The 21,394-nt window shown below is 35.0% G+C and overlaps 2 protein-coding genes across 3 annotated transcripts; both read left to right on the forward strand.

Annotated features, from left to right (window-relative positions):
* The first annotated feature begins 456 nt into the window (after nucleotides 1–456).
* LOC105178526 (Transcription factor TFIIE, alpha subunit) lies at nucleotides 457–13,776 on the forward strand. Its single transcript, XM_011102017.3, has 10 exons — nucleotides 457–1,075; nucleotides 1,172–1,294; nucleotides 3,254–3,374; nucleotides 4,871–4,999; nucleotides 5,786–5,895; nucleotides 6,028–6,211; nucleotides 9,830–10,033; nucleotides 10,557–10,787; nucleotides 10,942–11,149; nucleotides 13,422–13,776. Exons 1-10 carry the CDS (start codon nucleotides 1,050–1,052, stop codon nucleotides 13,514–13,516), a joined length of 1,431 nt encoding a protein of 476 aa, XP_011100319.1. The 5' UTR covers nucleotides 457–1,049; the 3' UTR covers nucleotides 13,517–13,776.
* A 1,870-nt stretch (nucleotides 13,777–15,646) lies between these two features.
* On the forward strand, nucleotides 15,647–18,888 carry LOC105178612 (F-box/LRR-repeat protein At3g26922). 2 transcript variants are annotated; one of them, XM_020699361.2, is made up of 4 exons: nucleotides 15,647–16,627; nucleotides 18,229–18,393; nucleotides 18,477–18,732; nucleotides 18,811–18,888. In XM_020699361.2, the coding sequence occupies exons 1-3, from the start codon at nucleotides 15,674–15,676 to the stop codon at nucleotides 18,693–18,695; spliced, it is 1,338 nt and encodes a 445-aa protein (XP_020555020.1). In that variant the 5' UTR covers nucleotides 15,647–15,673; the 3' UTR covers nucleotides 18,696–18,732; nucleotides 18,811–18,888. The 2 variants fall into 2 exon arrangements, with proteins under 2 accessions (XP_020555020.1, XP_011100423.1); XM_011102121.3 differs by having other exon boundaries at nucleotides 18,477–18,888.
* The last annotated feature ends 2,506 nt before the right edge of the window (nucleotides 18,889–21,394 follow it).

The following is a 21,394-nucleotide window of genomic DNA, read 5'->3' on the forward strand; positions in this document are numbered from 1 at the left end:
ATGTTATTATTACAAATTTTTCATATTAATTGTCAATATACTTTTGGACTTATTATTAGTTTTATAAAAAAAAATAAAGTATTTACTGTACTATTCAATGCAAGTTTAACTTTTCTTTTAATGTATTTAATAAATATTTCTTTAAAAAAGAATACCATTTTTAATTTTTTTAAATTTTTGGTCATCTAAAAGAAAATTCATTTGAATTGTTTTGGAAATTTCTTGTCTCGTGGGCTGGCGATGTTACCAAATAGATATTAGAAGAAACCAATTGCCTATTAACCCTTAACCCCAAACTTAAACTAAATCTTGTAATCTCTAATTGAAATCCCTTAATATCACAAAAATCCCAAAATCAACAAACCCTAGATTAAAGTTCTTTGCTCAATTTGCAAGGTAATTAAGTCCTCTATTTGGAAACCAGTTTGACATACCTTAACATTGCAAACTTTGAGAACTAAGTGATCATCATGTTATGGAAGATCAAATTTGGGAATAATGTATGATTTGAATACCTAATTTACAAAAATTTCATGATCAAATTTGTAGCCCAGGAACAAATCTTGAAGCTGAAGAACTCAATATGCAAGTTCCAAGATCAAATATCTGAAGCCTATGACTAAATTTGGCGTGTGGGAGTGTTGCATTTCAAGTGATTGTTTTTTGAGGCGATAAAGTGCATTCACCGCAGTCCGCAGATAAGTTCTATGTAAGAAGTGACTTTGACTCGCAGCATATTCTTTCATTTCATGAGGCATCCTTAGTTGGCTCCTCACACTCAAAAATTAAACCCCTCTCAAGCCCTAATCCACACCCAAAATAGAACTGTTTCTCTTACTTGCTCTTCTAGAGTTCAAAATTCTACTTCAATATCATTTTCCGTTTGGGTTCGGCTTCAGAGTCAAAAACTCTTGAGCTTTCTGGAGAAGAATCAACATCGTTGTTCCCGGAATCCGGCAGTGTTTCTGGAAAGAAGGCAAATTAGGGTGATGCTGGTTGAGAAATCTTTGATTCTTCAGTTAACTGTTTTCTGCTGAAAGGGGGTGGCAATGGGTAGCATTGAACCATTCAATCGGTATTATAGTGGTCACTGTGCTTGACGTTTCGTTAATGTTATTTGTCAAGTGTGTGTTAATTTCGGTCTCTCGTTTTCTATCACATGAATGAATAGCTTGGTGAAGCTTGCGGCAAGGGCTTTTTACGACGATATAACTACTAAAGGTGAAAACCAGCCGAAGACTGGAAGAAGCGACAACAGAGGAATTGCTGTGGTTATTCTCGATGCTCTTACTAGGTAATTTACTTCTCTATTTTAGCTTTTTCAGCAACATTCGTTGAACTTCTTATGTAGTTTTACGTTGAACTTAAGCATATTATGTATAGTGTATTGTTAAGTTCGTTTATCTAGCAGTTCTAGTTAGGATACTAACTTTTTGACTTACGTTTTTTGTTGATTAAATGGGAAAAGCGTTACTAGAGTGAGTTTAAATCTATGTGTGAAGTATCAATATGGTATCAATAAGTCAAACTCGGTTCTTGATATCAATAACAAGCCAGGCGAAGAAGCACAGCTTGGTCTGGCTGCCTGCCTGGTGTTAGATAGGGCGCTTATTTTAGATGCCAATATTGAACATTTGAAGTGATAACATGTACAGTTATGCTTGTTTAAACTATATGCAATACATACTTTGACAAAGTAGCTGGTTTAGATTCAACCGATGCACCTGCTCAAACTGATCAGAATGTACTCAGTTGAGGCCCTCAAATTGAAATATTTGTCTTGATTTTTAAGTTATTAATAGCATGTTCCTTGCGATAGCAGCTAAGTTAATAAAAAGTATCAAACATCATGATCCAGAATAGTGGATGTGAAACAGCAGAATACTGTTTAGTATTCACAACCAAGCTACTTGGAAAATAGTCTATTTTACACAATCAGGGAATGACTCATGCCAATGAACTCAAATAATCTAGAATTTTGTAACATTCTTCGGCAACCTTGGGTTATAGTGGAGTGTCGTACTTTTAATCTAGGCTATTGTTGAAAAATGGTTGAGGAGAGCATTCTTAGACCTATTATTGTCATAAATCCTTAACTACAGTAGAACCTTATGAAGTATATAGAACCTTATCCAGGTGATGTATCTCTAACTATGATTTCTGTAATTCTTAATGGAATAGAACATTAATTGTGAAGGGTGTTAGAAGTTTATCTAGGTGATCAGACACAGGTATTTTGCATCATGAGTTGTACCTAGGGAGAAATGGTTGATCGGTAACATCATGGACAGACCTTCTGCTCCAATTTCATTGGATATATGACATAGAACAATATAATCCACAGGCACAAACCATGAGCTCTTTTGGAGACATCTTTCAATTTTTTGATAAATGGTTCTTTCTTGTCAAAACTGTGCTTGTTATCCAGGCAGAGGAAACTCTGACAACACCTTGAAAAGAACAGCACGAAAAAACAGAATGATGAAAGAAAGTCATAAGTATTTCTACTAAAGTCTTTAGTAAAACCTAGAAAAAGTAAATGCAGCCAAACCAGAACAATCGAAATTTGATTTTTCTTTTAGATTCAAGAAAAATTAGTTGGCACTTGGCACCATATGCCATTTCTATAGCCGGTTATTACATACTTCTTCTGTGCATGGACATACTTGTAAGTGGGGAATTTTCTGGAACAAAAAAGAACAGTTGGGAAAAAGTTCAAATATCTAAAGGAACTTGCACTTTAATTCGAAAGAATTACATTCGATGTTCCTGCCAAATTTAAAAAATGTCTAGTCACATTCTGATATTTCCATAAATTACCTTACTTTAAGTTGATCCCTGCCAATGATTCCAACTTCACTCAGGATTTGGCGAAAAACCCTTTTACTGTAAAATTTTCCAAGTAATATGTCTATTTAGGTCATTTAGATGGTACATGTATTCCAGCTTCTGCATATGTGCATAGTGTATCAGCAAAATAGTGGGAGAAAAGGAGCGTTCGAAGTTTGCATGATAAGTGTTAATGTGATTTTAATGAATTTCTAGGGACCTTGGTTCTTCTTTTAAGTTGGTGTTCATATGTTTAATGATTGTTCAGGTGGATAATAAGTGGTTTATTTTCAGTTATACAAAAGACTGTTAGGAACTAAACTTATTATAAATTTGATCACTTCAATTTTTTGTTAGTACTTTATCTTGCTCTTGAGGGGGAATCGATGGTTGGGCTGAAGCTTAGAATTTGATCTTGATCTAGGCGTCAATGGGTAAGGGAAGAAGATCTGGCTAAGGACTTGAAGCTTCATACAAAGCAACTTCGCCGTACTCTCAGGTTCTTTGAAGAAGAAAAGCTAGTAACTCGTGATCACCGGAAGGAGGTCAGCCAGTTCAGCAATTTGTGCAGAACCTTTCTTTACCTTCTTTACATTATTCTCTAGTCGTTTGTTTGTCATATGATCTGCCTTTTTAATTGCTTAATCTTATGCATTAGTTCTTTGCAGTTTTCAAGATTCCTCTACCTTTCTATGCATAACTTGGTGTAGGGAATGATCATTTCGGATAAATGCAGTCTGGATAATGGCATTACCATGTTGAATTTTAAGATTCCCCTATATCATGCGCATATATGTACATATTTTGTGTAAGTGAACTGTATACAGTTGCACTCTCAAGCACACAAAGTATGTAGATATACATTTGTGTGTGTTAGCATGCATGTTTATTTGGATTAGCTATTGCATGCATGGAAGTGAGGCCAGTTATTATAGCTTGCATTACCTGGTATTCTGGTTTTCACTTATCTGAAAGTCAACGAGAAGGAAAATTTGAATTACCTGGTAGAATCTGTTGTTTATTCCAAGACCAGTACCTATCTCAGTAAAAACTAGTCACTTTTTCCCTACATTGAAGTGGCAATTCCACTGTCTAGTCCCATGTAATCATCTTTTAATTTAATGAGCAGTTAGTTTTAGGCTTCAACTGGCAGTTCCTCTTGACTACAATGTTTTCGCTACTGGCCCTGACTGAAGCGGCCATGTGCCTCAGCCGGTTCATAGGTCAAACTCGCTATGGTCAAAACCAGGGTGAACCGGTCAAAACCGTTCACGTGGTAACGGTCAAAACTGATTTTGACCTTTAAAAAAGAAGATAAGGTGTGAAATATAAATTTAGTTTGGACTTAAGTTTTTTCATCTTTATAGCCTAAAATACTTGAACTTAGCTTATGCTTTTCCAATGTGGGATAATAAGCTATGCTTAAGCTAGTCCATATTTATAGCCTAAAGTGTTTAAGCTTGGCTTATGCTTTTCCAATGTGGGACAATGAGCCACCTCTAAAAGCCAATAGTATTTTTCTTCTCTTCTTCCTCATCTACTTCTTTCTCCTTTTCTCCAAGCTTCTCTAATCTATTTTGGATTTTTTAAAAGGAAATTATATGGAGACACCAGTTGCTACCTCTTTTTTATTCAAAAGGAGAAGGAACAAACCATTCAAGCTTCAAGAGCTTGTGGAGTTTTCAATTTTAAATATTTGTTAGTTTGAATTTTGATTTAATTTGCTTCGTCGAAGAGGTCTGTTGGTTTTTATTGTTATGGATTGTATTTATTTATAAATTATACAATTTTTATATATTGCTGTTATAAATTATATTTATTTAATCAATTGATTTTATAATGTATAGAATGCTACAAATATACATACATGTATATAATATTCTGGTCAACCGGTTTTTTTAATTCCGTCCAGATCAATCAACGAGTCACCCTGTGACACGGTAATTTATTCGGTTCAATCACTGGTGACGTTTTCAAAATATTGCTTGATCATGGTATCATTTCTCAGTATCAGCTCATCTTCATTTCTGATCTTTTGCAGACTGCAAAAGGTGCAAAAATATACAATGCTGCAGTAGCTGCCACTGCTGATGGTCAACAAACTGGAAGAGAAGGCGATGAAAAACTCAAGATGCATACGCACTCATATTGTTGTCTAGACTATGCACAGGTTTTTGGCTCCCAAATCTCTATGTTGTTTTAGACTGATGATGTTTGTTATATGCACACATTTCTGTGTAAATAGAGTTCATGTTTATACATTGTGGTACATAATTGCATAAGTTAAGCTGGACCAACTTTACATGTCTTAGGACAGTGGCTAATCTAGATAGTATGAAATGGAATTTCATGACATGGAGAAAGTTAAGTTTGAAATGGAAAAACAAGCCTTGCATCAGGGGTTAGAAAGTGGCAGAACAGATTGCAGAGGAGCAAGGAACTTCAACTATGAGGAGTGAATCAAAAGATAAGACGGAAGAGGTGGAACAAAGATATAGAAGACTTTTTCCCAAGGAACTCTACTCAACTCCACAAAAACCTTAAACCATAGACTGTATGTATCGAGGTTGAGCTACATGAATACTTCTGTTCAACTCGACTAGATGCAGAATTTGTTATCAAGTTTAAGGTGATAGGCAAGCTCTGTCTATTCGAGATTGAATTACTTAACACATATCATATCATACTAACTATTCTGTTTGAAAAGTTTACTCTTTAGAAAGTGTCTGACTTCAGCATTTCATGGAAGTGATTGGATTGAATCTGATTGTTTATTTATTGGTTATTAGTTTTATATCCCAGTTAATCTACTGCCAATATTTTAATTTGTACTCTTCAATCTTTCTATGTTAATATATTTACCATGATGTTGTTCCTATTTATGTAATGCCAGTGGTAGATAGATTATCTACACTCCTTTGAAATGAATTGTTTAACGTAAGTAACTTTTGTGCAGATATATGATGTGGTAAGATACAGATTACATCGAATGAAGAAAAAGCTGAAGGATGAACTCGAGAGCAAGAATACAGTTCAGGAGTATATATGCCCGAATTGCAGTAAGAGGTATCTGCTCCTGGCAGTTGTTTTCTTTCTTTCTTTTTCTTTTTAAATTTATTTTTTAATTTTTATATAATATTTTGCCTGGATATAGCTGTCTTTAAAAGGATTTGAGAATTTATTTCAAAAGAATTCCAGATATACTGCCCTTGATGCACTTCGCTTGATCTCCCCGTATGATGAGTACTTCCACTGTGAAAGCTGCAATGGTGTCCTTGTGGCTGAAAGCGATAAGTTAGCTGCTCAAGAATTGGGAGATGGAGATGATAATGCGAGAAGGCGTCGCCATGAAAACTTAAAAGACATGCTAACAAAAATGGAGGTTTGTCCTCTTTATAATTCACAATGGTCTCTCCGTCGTATGACTCAATCATGTGATGCTATTATGTTAGATTTTGTAAAGAAAAGGAGAACCTACCACCCTTCTTAGTGCCAGGATATCATTATTTCCCATGTTGCAAATTTGTTCGCTCTTTTGATGTAAAGCTGATACTTCTATTGTATGCTCTGTTCTTCCATCCTTTTCTATGGGTAGCATAGTTAAGTTCCTTTTATGGCTTCATGACCAATTAGGGGTCAAAGGGCCATTCTACTACTGTCACCCAAGCATTATACAATATATAAATTTTTACTGCTCAATCCCTGTATATTTGCACATATTGCTATCTGATGTGATATTTGCCCCTACATTTTGTGTCTAGCGCTTCCGTTTTAACTCTCTACTTGACTGCATAAGTTACTGAGTAGTTATTAATAAAGATTCTACGATAAATGGAAGTCAAGATATATAATATTTGCAGCTTAATTCAGTTGATACTCCATCTTTCCATACAACAGGATTTTGTTTCTAAAGTCATATGAGAAAAGGAAAGTCTATCAAATTGAATATACTTTGGATCAAAATTGTAAGTTAAGTACGAAAAACGTAAAAATTAGCTTGTGACAAACATGAAAGTGGAAATGATCCTTAAATCTTCAATGGTTCCTGTTTCACATCTGCCATTGCACCAGCTGGCGAGAGACAACCAACAATATACCCTTCCATCCCTTTTCAAGGTGCCTGCAAATGTGGTGGTTCATTTGATGGTAGAACCTTTTGTTGGTGGCGCGTCTATTCAGGGAAAGCTAAATTATAGGAAGAAAACTCGGAGCAGTAACGTTATTTAACTGGAAGTTTAAGGAGAGGGGACATGCATTTAAGCATTCTCTTTGGGTGCAAAATGGAAAAGCTTTGTGTGAAAGGTCTTCTGCTCTACTATCTGAGGAGCACCAATGACTGACTCATAATAGAAGCTTTTGAAAAGCAATGTTGGTGATGAAAGCATATATAAAGATTGGTCATAGATCTTCCACGGAACATTCTTTTATAAGATAAAGATTCACTTCGGTTGTGCTCAGCCTTTTGGTATCAGGCAGTTCAAATGAAGTTCCATCGCACTTTTTGTAGAGGAAGCAACTAAGCCAAGGTGTTCCTTAAGATTCTTTACAGGTGATAAGATGTGATGAGGAGTGGATACAGAGTGTTCCTTTTATATAGGTGGTGAGTGCCGCAGATACTTACAACTTCAGAAAGAAGGTGGAAGTTGGAAGATGGAAAAATGAGTTCAGCCAAACATTATTCAGTACAACAAAGAAAATAATTCTGTGATATCAAACATTGATCTTTCAGCCCTGAAATCATTGTAGGTTATACCTATTAGCTTTCCTCTGGAATAATCTTCTTATATATATATATATGTATCTTGCATATCTCATTCGATGATGGGTAGTGGGAATGAGTTGAACTTCTAGTACTTGATAAGCAGTTAATGAGTCGTGATTTTAGCCTTAAATCCTTTAATTAGTCTCATCATCCACTTAATATCTACAATGCATGTATTCCCTTTCACCAACAAGATTTGTATCTTGCACTGCTTGGTGTTTGTTTTGGGTTCTCTATTGCAATAAACTAATTGTGGTCTCAACTTTTTTGGAATTTTATTTTCTGCCATGAGGAAATCTCTCCCCCTCAATTCTCTCTTAACTTTAAACAGGATCTTTTCAATTACCAAGTAATGAATATAAAGTTGAGATAAGCAAAACTGTCAAAACTTTACCATACTAGGTTACTCCTCCATCTAAGCGGCGCCATTGCTTTTCTTTTTGTTAATGACAGATAATGATCTCTTCCTTGAACTGGTTATTTTCCCAAAGTATCCTTCTTTAATGTTCTTGCACCTTTGCTGGGACCCTTTTTATCTAATCACAATTGAGGTTTCATTCAGCACCAAACTATTTGTCAATTTAGAGAACATAGAAAATAGGGCTACTCATTATGATAACTGCTCGGCTCGAGCTACAAATTTACTTATAATTCACTTAGCAATCTTTTAGAGTTTACCACCTGTGTTCCAAATTTGTTGCACCTATCTATTCTTGGATATCCAAAAATAAGGCTTCATTTCCTAAGATGGAATTTTTGTTCCCAAACTACCCTCCGAATTAGAGTAAAATGAAACTGTTAACTTAAACCCCTATTTCAGGGACCTTATGTAAAGATATAAAAACTTTTAGTTTTCAATTCCCATCTAAAACTCCATTTTATAGTTAAAATAGACCTGTTTTTTTTTTTTTGGTAGGGAGGGAGTATTTCAATTATTATATGTGTGGACATCTTTTCTCTTTTAGATAGCACAAGCAGGCAAGCACCTCGGTAGTATGATATTCCATAGTTTGTACTGAGTATAATAAATTATATCGGTAACAGACAAATTTTACTTCTACTTTACTTGTTGTCTAAATTATTTCGACTCCGTACGCAATTGCATTATTGTATTTTGATATAGTTAGTGAATCAACATATTGGGAGGTTGTTTATTTGCAAGTGCCTTAGCGAATATCATTTTGGTAACTAGTAATTTTAGATTTTTATGACTATCAGATTTTTGTTTTCTGACATGCAGAACCAATGATCTTGAAATCGAAGTTTTATTAGATTGGCAGGACATCACAAAACACCTCGGTTTGACGCATCCCCTCTCCATTAATATGAATGATAGATTGCAACTCGAATATCTTATTTAATGAAAGAGCTAGAATGGTTCCCATCTTTGGTATGAGCTCTTCTCCTCGACGATGACACCATGCGGTAGATGCACTGAAAACGGGGTTCTGTATATTCAAGGCAAATTGTAAAGTTTGCATTAACGATTTTAAGATTTTGGGCCCATTTAGTTCTATGCAACTAATCTTTGGGTTCATTAGGCATCTTAGTCTCTTGCACTTGACGAGGACACCATAACATGGCTAGTCAATTGATGTGTTTCCTCTATATTTAAGGCAATTGTAAGGTTTTCTCTAATACTTGAAGATTTTGGGTCCCTTCAGTTCTGTGCAACTGATTGTAGCCGTGGATCATTAGGCATTCATGATCGCCTCATGGGTATGCTTGGAAAGTGCCTATACGGTTACCTTGGAATTTGGTCACAACCTCTCCAGCTTGGCCAAATCTTGTTGATTTTTCAACAGAATGTTAACTTTGTTGAAACTTTAGCTCTTGGGAGAAAAATGTTATCCGTCAACAAGTGGAATCTTCCTATACTTTTCTAGACATGTTTTCAATATGTTTGCTTCTTTGTTTTATGGTTTTTCTATATACATCCATTTCTCTCTCCACCCTAAAGCTCAAAATAGAAGAAGAAAACAAAAACTGCATTGACTTTGCTGCGTCTGTACCTGATTGAGTATCCAAAAGGGGTTCAATAGTCTCCAAGAAAGATAATAGATGGATTACATGCTGCCAATATGAGCTTCTTTATATGGTAATTTTACGCATTCAACACATTCTTATTAGATTTCTGTAAAGCCCTGACATCCTTTGTTATCTTTTCAAGTTGTATGGAATTTTACTTTTGTGCCCACTGGTTATCTTCATCTTGAACTATGGAATGCTCGAGTACAGGAACAGCTCAAACCACTAATCGACCAACTTGCCAGAGTTAAGGATTTGCCTGTTCCTGAATTCGGAAGTCTTCAAGCTTGGGAACTTAGAGCAAATGCTGCTGGCCGATCTGTCAATGGAGACCTCAATGCTAATGATCCTTCTAAATCTTCTCAGGGTCTTGGTTTTGGTGGAACTCCTATGCCTTATGTTGGGGAGACAAAGGTTACCTTCTTTACTTTCTGTTTTGCTGCAAGTTCTTGTTTCCTTTTACTTTTGCATTGGCACAGAGAACAGGTTAACTTAATCCTTCATCAATATGTAGTTCTGAATATGGAATATGCATGCTCAATCACTATAGTTTAGCATATATAATTTGTTGAATTTCAACATAGTGGATGACTTTTGTATATTTGTGTTACGAATAGCGAATGCTTTCAACTGAAAAACAATAACTGAAGCATATAACTGTAATTTTGGATTGCTAAGGTCAGCTGTGTACATTCTCCTGTTAAATCTTTTCCTAAATGGATGAACAATATGTTGTTTGTAGTCCTATGCGGATAACTGTTGCTACATGCTCTTTCAAATAAGAAAGGCTCAGGTTTAACCATCAAAAAAGAACAATAAAACATTCTATACTGCCAGTTAGCTTGTAAATGTGGTTGTCCCATCTGTATGATTGCTAGAATCAATTTTAATATTAGAAACTTCTTTGCTGTGGAAAATTAAAGCTTGGGATTTGCAGGTTGAAGTTGCTTTTTCTGGTATTGACCAAAAAGGAGAAAATGTCAAATCAGCAAACTCAAGTGCACCTATGAAAGTTTTGCCTCCATGGATGATAAAGGAAGGCATGAATCTTACAAAAGAGCAACGTGGAGAGACCAAGGTGGAGACGAAGGGTGGTAGTTTGACAGCTTCCGAGCTTTCTGATGACAAAAAGTCCACGACTGCAAATGATGACGCAAAGAACATACAGGTTTTTTCATTAGCTTTTCCATTACTGTAAAGTGTTATCTATTTCAGCCTTTTCATTTATCATATACGTAGAGTTTTTGTGATTTTAGCTTTAGTGAGAACTTGTACTTTCAGCTCCCCTTAATCAATTTTGATTTTATATATTCCGGTTGTAGGATGAATATGTTAAAGCTTATTACGCTGCTCTACTTATGCGCCAACGCGAACAAGAAGAAGCAGTCAAGAAGGAACAGGAGTCAGGTAATGCTGCAATGTCCAATGAAGCTTATAACACATCCACTGAGCGCCAAGTTGGCATGAAGTCAAAACGCGAAGATGATTATGAAGGAGATGATAATGAATGGGAGGAGGCCCCTCCTACAGGTAAATTTCGTTATTTCATTAGCCTTTTATCCATTTATCTTTAATTTTCTTAGCAAAATGAGATTAGTATTTAGAATGCCCTAGAAAAGTTTATCGTTCAGAGTAATTGAGAGTAAGCCAGAGACTCCTTGGCAGAAAATGCAGAACCAAGTCTCATTAATATTTGACTTTTATTGGGGAATTGTTCATTACGTAATCCCTCAGGCCTAATTTATGCTACTTGGGTTTGTGACCAAGTGGGGTCGGATGGCAAGACGTGTCACTTGAAGTATTCATTCTTGTTTGTTTCTTTTCTTCTCCTTTCCGGTAATAATAGTTCAAGGCTCCAAGCCTCAACCATGGGCTCTGGAGCTTTTCGGCAGAAGAATTCTCCTGCTTAATCATGGCACTTGAAACATTTTTACAGAATTTCAAATTCAATTTCTTTACTTAATAACCAATAGGGTAAATGACCGTGACATTCCTTGAGGCTGTGTAATTACACTACCATTCTTTGTAATCTGCAAAAGTACAAGTACATCCTTTCATGGGTGTTGGTGTTGTTTACCTCAGGGGTGTATTTATAATTTTGCAAAAAAATTGGGATGTTTGTGTATATTAGATGTGACGTCGGAGGTGCAATGTAATTTACCCTAACCGATAACACAACATTCTAATTGAAATGATAAAGGTGAGTAATTGCTATATTCTGTCTCATGCAAAATTACGTCCACAACACCACTCCAGTAAGTTGATTCCTGTGAACCCTTAATTGCTGGAGGTCTGTCCTCAGAAAACCTGATATAGAACTGGGGGAAGTAAAAGAAAGCGGGGAAATAGGGAGAGTGGACGGACGAGGGATAAATGATGCGGACTTGTTTCCACCCACAGACTTGCCAAGAGGTTGGCAATTGAACTCCTTTGGCAGGAAAGCAGGAGAAGTATAAACAAGACAGAGAAAGCGGGACAGTGGGGGGCACTAGTGATGGCTCACTGAGTTCTGAATTAATCACAAGTGAATTATAGACATTTTGTTTTCAGTTTCCGTTTGAGAAATGCTTGAATTTTCTATGCTGTTGTCTTTCTAAAGATTGAAATTCAAGAATGAATATCAAATTAAAAATATGGCTGCTGTCATGAATGAGCGGGAGAGTGCTGCTGTGAAAATTTCAGAGTCAACCATGGTTGAGGCTTGGAGCTGTCTGAACAAACCATTAAACAACTTAAGGTAGTGAGTATCACCATCAGCCCAGGTGGGTAGCTTCAGAGCTCCCAGTCCATAAGGAACTAATTTATTACTCTAAGCTGGGGACTCCAGATATAAGATCTGATCTATGTACTATATCTAAAAGGTATCCGTATATTTTTTAGGTCTTAGTTTATTAGTAAGTTTTAAGGTTCCTTCGAAATGTTTGGATCCCATTGTGAATTGTGTTAACTAAATAATTTGCCTGGTGATTAGATCTCTAATGTCATTAAAATAGCCATAGTTATTTATTTGGAATGAGGTATAATGTATATACATACAATTCTTTTCAAGCATTTAGTACCCAGTGATCCAGATTCTTTTCTGTGGTGCAAGTGCACCTATTTCAAGTAAAATCTCTTCAGCTTTTAATTGACATTTGGGTGTTTCTACAATTAATCATAAAAGTGGCTTTGGAGTATGGAAACTCCCGATTTCCTTTTTGGGGTCTCCTCTCGACCTCCTTGTTCTGGGTGGTGTATATTAGATCCAAAAGTACAGAGTGTCATTACTTGAACCAGTGGCTGGTCTGGTAGATCAGGTATGGCCTATTAAGAAAAATACAGTAATAGATGTGGACATATATTGTGATGAGACTACCTCATCAGAGCCATCTGAAATTTGCTTTAGATAGAGTTTTACAACATTAGCAGAACGAAATGTGCCTTTCTCGAGCTAAAGCTGAAAACATGAATCCGTGTGAAATTCAATAGATGTGGACATACATATATTCTAGATAAATCAGCGCTGCATGTCCTGGAGGACTCAAAGAATTCCTTAGCTAAAGAACAAATATCGAAGTAAGATGAAAGCCTTTTGTGCAACTCATTTTTCTCTGATGATGCTTGAACATGAATGGATAATACACACTAGTTCAAATTGGAATTGAATTTCCATGATTGGTTTACCTTGAGATTTTTAAGTTGTTCCGCCATGAAGATCCATCACAGACTGCATTTTGAATTTTTGACTGACATAGACGTTGAACTATGTGTTCAGTGTTATTTTGGTTACTTCTTGTGATGGGTGACTATCGCTTTATTTCAGGTGGCACAACTGAACATTTTAAAGTCAAGGACTTAAACGTAGAAGCTGAGGCATCTGAAGATGATGAGGACGACATAGACTGGGAGGAAGGTTGACGGTCCAAGAAGTGCAAGTCAGTATCTACAATTTGCAGGTTAATTTGCTCCAACTCTGGCTCTACTTACTGTAGACTCTAGATTGATTAACCGTGTAGTAATAGTGTTTCCTGCACTTCTATGTCAATGTGTTGTGTTTGTAGAGACATCGCAGTGTTGATATATGTATACTTTGTACTCATCGAAAAGGTACTTTCATGGGATCAGACGATGTAGATCATCTGTGTTTGAATTGATGATGTTCTAATGCTCAGTACTAACATGTCTTGTCCATTTGTTTGGGTGATCCAGAAAGAATTTCAAATTCTTAACTCTTATTTTCAACTATAATTTGTGGAATAATGGACTTCAAATTCTTTCCAAACCAATCATTTCAAATTAGAGATGCTAATTGGGCACAGAAAACCAGAGCCCTGACCTGCACTCGTCCCGTTTGGGGGCGGGTTTGGTATTAATTTTGACGGGTTCAAGAGCCATACCCAGCTGGGTCTGGGATGGGGTATGAGTTTTGTATCGGACCCTCTCGAACCTATCCCGGGTAATATTTTATAATCTTTTTATTATTTATTATTTATATGTAATATATTATTAATAAAAAAAATTATAGTCTTATGTACAAGTCCTTAAACGATCTTGCACATATCCAACTCCACATAAGAAATACAAAAAATAAAAAATTAATTGAGAAAATCAATAATTTAGATGAGTGTCTATTAATGTATTTAAATTCAAATTGATATTATTTATTAAAAAAATAAAATATTAGTTGGATGTATTCTTTTTATTATATAATTCATTGTAGATCATAAAATATTACTTGATGAGAAAATTAATAATTTAGATGGACATATATTTTGTCTTATGCAATTTATTTTAACTTGAAAACTATGTTATTGTATTTAAATCTAAAATGATATTACTTAATAAACTAATAAAATATTAGTTGAATGAATTTTTTGTATTATAAATTTATTGAAGATCGTAAAATAATATTATTTGATGAGAAAATTAATAATTTAGACGAACGTGTATTTTGTCTTATGCATTCATTTTTGTCTGAAAACTATTTTAGTGTATTTAAATCTAACTTGATATTACTTAATAAAAAAAATAAAATATTAGTTAATCAAATGTGTATTTAAGTCTAATAAAATTAATAATTTAAATTATTTAATTCTAATTAACAAATATTAATTAAAACGACAATACAAAAAGCCAAAAGAAAAAACTCAAGACCCTCTTTGGGTTTCATTGAGGAGTAGTTTTCAGTCTACAAACTTTCTTTGTTGGGGAAAAATACAAACAATTTTCCTGTGTATTATTTATTTATTTATTTTTGTAAATAAATATCACATATTTAATTTTTTGATATTTTATTTGTTATATCATCTAATTATATTATTCCATTCACATATTGTTATTTAATTAATTAATAAACTATATTTTTTGGTTCAATAATGCAAGTTTAATTGTTATGTATAAATCAATAAATATATTACTTAGTGGGAGAATTATTAGATTAAAAATTAATCTTTATTAATATTTTTAAAAAAATTTAAATATGAATTATGCTAATCAAAATAGTATTTATTATTTTTTTAAAAAAATAAATATTATTGACAAACAACAAGTGAAATAATAAGCAAAAAATAGTATTTTTTTAACATATTGGGACAAAACAGTCTTTAATAAATTAATCTTATTTTAGAAGGAATTTTTTCTTGAACACTATTCAATTCAGATTTTATTTACTTATTAATTTTTTTACAAATGCTACTCATTTTTTATTTTGTTACAACTTCCAACTTTTTTTACAAAAAAATAATTTTCCTGAATGCAGAAATTTTTGCAACCACATCCTATTTAACTTACTACATACTCAATTCAAATAACTTGAACCCAAACAAACCAGATACTGTACTCAATTCAAATAACTTGAACCCAAACAAACCAGATATTCAATTCAAATAACTTGAATCCGAACAAACAAGATACTGTACTCAATTGAAATAACTTGAACCCGAACAAATCAGATACTCAATTCAAATAACTTGAACCCGGACAAACCAACCCGAACCCACGACGGGGAAAAAGAAATAATTTTGTAATTCCCGCTATAAAAGCAAAACAGATATCGATTGAGTTTCTCATTTCCCGATGGCGGCAAGAAGCATAGACGACCACCCGGAAGCACTCCTCCTCCACATCCTCTCTTTCCTCCCGACCCTCAACGCCGTCAGAGCTAGCTTAGTTTGTCGAAGATGGCGGGATCTCTGGCGCCACGTTCCCAGACTTGATTTCGACATGAGCCTCTACCATTCTCCTCCGAATGCCCTATGCGAATCCCGAGATGATTTCGCAGAACTCGTCACCCTAACCCTATTGCTCCGCGAACATTCTACCCCTCTGTACTCCTTCCACCTCCTATTCAACTACCGAGACTACCGACGGACCACAACCCAAGTCAATTCCTGGATCCGCTACGCTATTGCATCTGGCGTAGTCGTCCTCCTCCTGTCCTTCCCGGAAGATCTGTTTGTCAAATCGGAATTCGACACCGACGAGGACGAGACATGGCAGAAGTATGACTTCCATTTCTCTAATATCAGAAATAGCTGGGTTAGCTGCTTGGAACTCAATTATTGTCGAATTGTTTGGCCTAAGAGTTTGCCATGTGATGGGTTTTCTTCGCTTCGTTCCCTTTATCTGTGTGATGTTTCTGTAAGAGCTACGGTGCTCTACACTGTGGTTTCGAGCTGCGTTAATCTCGAATTTCTTTCTCTTTCGAGGATAAGCTACTTGCGAAATTTTAAGATACACTCTCAGACGCTGAAAGAATTGGAGTTGGAGTTGTTCAAGATCCGTCATGATAAGGATAGGGGTTCTTTGGAGATTTATGCTCCTAACCTGCATAGAATAAGCTTCGACCGATTTTCCGTAGAAGAGTATTGCTCGAGGGATTTATCTTCTTTGGTTGAAGCTAATGTGGAATTTTGGAGTGGAGATTATGGATATTTTAACTGTGACGTCCTGCAATTATTAACGGGTGTTGAGAGGCTTACCTTGTTGGATATGCACTTTGATCGGTATGGCTGGAATACCGTGATGGAGGTAACTTCCTATCCTTCTATGTTCCTTACATTTCATTATTTCTGAATACTTCAAGTTTTTTGAGACTTTATTGCACTTTCGCATAACATGCTTGGCATGTGGACTAGCTGGGCCCAAGACTGATGCTACTTTTTTATGAAAAGATCAAACAAAATTCGGGGATTTATATGGAGTATGATTTTAGGTTTCACGATCTTCTAGACTAATTCTAGGACTGTTCCGGAGACTCTAGTACATCATAAAAAGGTCCCATAATATGGATATTTAAGAACCAATGACTAATGAGTAATGTTCAAAATTTGACGCAAAAATGTGGGGAGAAAGCACTCATGGAACAACTTTTTGAAGAGCCAATTTGCGCACCCGAAAGGTTGGGTTGAAGGCTTTTTACGAACTAAAGTCCTAAAGAAAAGCTTGTCCCGATGGCGACCATGTTCAGAGACAACTGTATTTATGCACCCAGTAATCATCTCTTAATGTTCAAAATTCATTTGCAATTTAATCTATCAAGGGTGAGAGTAAGAAAATGAAGATTGCTAATTGTATATTTATGTGGCAAGGATAACATTACGGTAAGAGTTAATTACAGTTAGATTTTCTATAAAAATATGATACTACTCTTTTGCGTACAAAATTTTAGTAACTACACGGGCACCCCTTTGGAAAATACTGCGTGTAGTCGCAATCTTGCTGTTAGTAACTCCAATTTTAACATCTGATCATTCAAAATATTTTATTGATTAAAATTGCCATGTTTTGAAGCATATCGGGTTGTGAATGTATTATCATATAGTTAAAATGTGGCAAATGTAATAAAATACTCACTACGAAAGGTATTTTATCATTTTATATATGGAGTGATGTTACAGTTAGTCTCACATCTGTTGTATAAAAAATATGTTAGTCAAACATAACTTTTAGTGTGATGGGAAGGAAATATAGAAAAGAAAATGTTTATAGAAGTAATATGAAAAAATATGATTGTTATTATTTCTAAGAGGTAATAAATCGCAGGAGTTGTTTACATCTACTCAATAGTTATTAGTAATTTTCATGCTAGCACCGGTTTGTAAGATTGTTTTGAAATTAATTTATCTAGTATTTTGATTACAATAGGAGGTTAAGATTGATGTAGCATAGTTGAAGAAGCTGCAAATCCTAGTGAGATTCATGTGATTTGTGAGTTACAATGTTTTCGTTGTCAGTTCATTTTGAGTTGCATACAGGCATTAGGATCAGTTCCTTTCCTGTCAGAGTTGAGACAACTGATTCAAACAGACAAAAAGAAACTAAGGAGAAAATTGTAGTAAAGATGGGATGTTCTGGAATAAACTCATTTTACAAAATGCAAAAGGAATAGTCTAAATAAGAATTAGGAAAAACTAAGAGAGTTTGGAACGAGAAAGGAAGGAACTTCAAGGAAATGTGAAATGCGGACTGCTTCTTGCTGATGTACACTTGCAGTGAGACGTGACCAAACAGCTTTGTTCCTTTTGGTTGCTTTTACGAGAATATTAGTTTGAGTTCAGTAATCTAGTTGTCTCTGATTGACTTCTGAGAGAAAAGATTTCACGAAATCTGATCTTTTTGTCTCCTGAAAGGTTGCTGCTACAAAGAGTACCTCTGTATCTTCGGTATTCAAGAATCTGAAATTCTTGGAGCTGAAAATTGCATATACAGAAGAAGAACTGCCTGAGATTGCTGCATTTTTGGGAGTATGCCCAGTGCTTGAGACTCTGGTGCTTAATTATTACGTCGAGAGTGATGTGAGTATTATGCCTATGGAGTTTTTTAGCTTGTGCTCTTACAGGTTGGTGGTACTTACATGATCATTCTGTTGATTTTTCAGTTGCCATTATCTGAAGATTTTAAGAGCGAACCTCCCACGTTCCACATTCCGAATCTTAAGCAAGTCAAGATGCGGAACTACCGTAGGACTGAAATGGAATTGTATGTTGTGGAGCTTCTCAAATTGCATAATGTGGTCTTGGAAAAAATTATGGCCTTTCCTCAAGTAGCAAATGGAAAATCATCATCCCCACTTGTTCTCTTAGACAGCTTACAGTGATTTTCGGACAAGAGGCTGTACCGCAGAAGGTTTCCTGGTACGATTGACCATTGCACTGGTTGTACGAAACTGTAAAACCTCAATATACTGATGAAGCCATTTTTCTTGCTTTCAGTCTAAATACGGTTATCCCAAATTGCTTCTTCTCAGTAACATGAGTAACGTGAAAGGCCTATTGGTTTCTTTCTGCGAAGTTTTCCAGCTATCCGCTTGATCTGATTCAGTGCAGCAAAATGCTTTGACAGGCACATAAGGGTGTTTGATATTTGTTTAAAGACGAGTTTATAAGATGTAAAATAGAATACGGTAAATTACAACGATCTCCCATAAGGTTTGACATAGTTACGAATACTCTTCGTTGTTTGAGAAATTATTAATATTTTTTTGATTTTAACAATCCTCTAACGATTAGTTCAATCGATTAGGTTTTCATCCATTTTTTATGGTAAATCGACAAAAATGCTTTTGTAGATTAAAAATTATAATTTTAATTAATTTTTAAATTGTTTTGAATTTTTTTAAAGATTAAGTGGATAATTTTTTTAGATTTTTATAATTTTTTCATCAATCTCGTTCGATTTTTTTATAAGTTTTTATTTTTTTAAAATAAAACAAATACAATAAGTGTAAAGTTTGATAATTTTATACATCTATTCAAGGATTATAGAATTTCGTCAAATATCAGGCGTATTTATAATTTTTTAAACAAAAAAATATATTTATAATTATGCCGAATATGAAGAAAGATTGTTTTAATTTACCTAATAATATTATGAGTTTATGAGCTTTAGTAAGGAGCACTCTCGTTAAGATTTTAACAAAATTTTTGAGTTTTGGTTATACTAACTGCAAAATTATCGTTGCGTGATCTGTGAGTCTCATAATTTTATTTATTGAAATGTTGTAGCATTTTAAATATCATTTAACATCATATAAATCCTGAAAAAATGTTAAAGATGAACGAGTTTATAAAATATTTAATAAAGCTCAGCCTAACACCTTTTAAGCCTTATCCGCTGTAATGGTTTCCGATTCGGAAGGCCCTACTTGGAGTGGGAATTTAAGCCATAGTATATAAAAATAAATATACGAACATATTCTACATGTATGGAAAACAAATTGTATATTTTATACACATTTGCATACAATACATAAAAGATAGATTATCGAGAGAAAATGATAATGATTGCATGGAGTGCGAAAATGTGCAAAGAATCTGATGAAAATCGACATAAAAGTGCATGTGGGAGTCAGTGACACGAGTTATTATTATGACTATAGGGTGAGCTTTATTTATAGGTTAGTAGGGAGAAAAATTCAAAAGTACTCACAACATAAGATATATCGTTTGAACGTTGCGTGAGTTAGCTAACTAACAAAAGAAACGGATTGAAATTTGGATTTACTTAACGAAGATATGAATTTTTGAATGAATCATGTTAGTCAACTCGAATTTTGTGAAGTGTGTTTTACTTGTTGTCAATAGGCACAATCACGGATTTTGTTAAAGATTTTTCAATATGATGTGATGGTAGAAATAAGTATGACATGGAATTTCTTATGTCTAATGAGTCATCTTACTGAACTTGTTTTTGGCCTGCCAAGAGTAAATATAAAAATTATGAGTTTGATACCTTATTTATGGGGTCAGTAGAGTTAGGCCTACCAGGGTAATCGGGGGGTGGCGTGGGAGGGGCGTACTTTTCTTGTTTTGGTTCCAAGAAATATGGTTGAAGGGATATCTTCATTACTGTATTGTTAGATTAAATTCTTACTTATTTGTTAATTGCTTTATCTTAATTTTTTTTTGTAATTCTTACTTTCGTTATTACTTTTTAGTTATTATCAGAGGTAGGGCTAAGGGAAGCAGAGGTTGTAGAATATTCCTCATAGCAGGGTAAATCTAGCTGACATGTTCCTCAAGCAAATTGCCTCATTTTCATCACCAGGAAGGGATCCTTCTTGTAGGTAATAAGGAGGGGTTTCTTCTAATTTGTAATAATCTCCAAGATGCTCATATAATTCTTGTTGGAATTTTTAGTGCGTGTTCTTATAGTGATAGAGCGAGTATTGTAGTTGGCTAGCGAACTAGCTAGCCGAGCAAGGGTAAATCTACGTTTGGGTTGTTCCCCGTGCGAGTAGTTCGGTGGAGCTGGAAGCTCTTAAGTCTGCTCTTGAGCTCAGTTACTTTTTGAATGTATTATTTCATTCTCTCTCCCTTACATTAAAAGCTTCGTCCTCCTGATAGGTTACTTGTTGGAAATCGAAGTGAACTTTTAGATTGTGTGCTCCTGCATTGAGAGCCGTCTTGATACCTACTATGAGGGCTTTATACTCGACATTATTATCTGAGGCTCTAAAATCAAATCTTAAGGCAAATTCCAGCTTGTCTCCTTTCGAGCTAATCAGCAAGGTTCCCGCACCGCGGCCCACATGTGTGTATGAGCTATCTACACACAACAACCGCTCTCCTTCCTCTTCTTCAATAGGTACTGCTTCAGTCATGAATTCTGCTAATGTTTGGATCTTAATGGCCATCCTGGGCTGGCAGGGAGTATGATTCATTGAGCTCTACAATCCATTTGATTATCTTACCTGAAGTCTCAGTTTTCTCCAACATTTGCCGCAGAGGAGTCTTATTCACATGATGAGCACAAATCTCGCAGCATGCTTGCCCACATAGAGATCTAAATACAATG

The sequence above is a fragment of the Sesamum indicum genome, linkage group LG12 (assembly GCF_026168435.1).
Source record: "Sesamum indicum cultivar Baizhima isolate 11 linkage group LG12, ASM2616843v1, whole genome shotgun sequence".
NCBI classification, from domain to species: Eukaryota; Viridiplantae; Streptophyta; class Magnoliopsida; order Lamiales; family Pedaliaceae; genus Sesamum; species Sesamum indicum.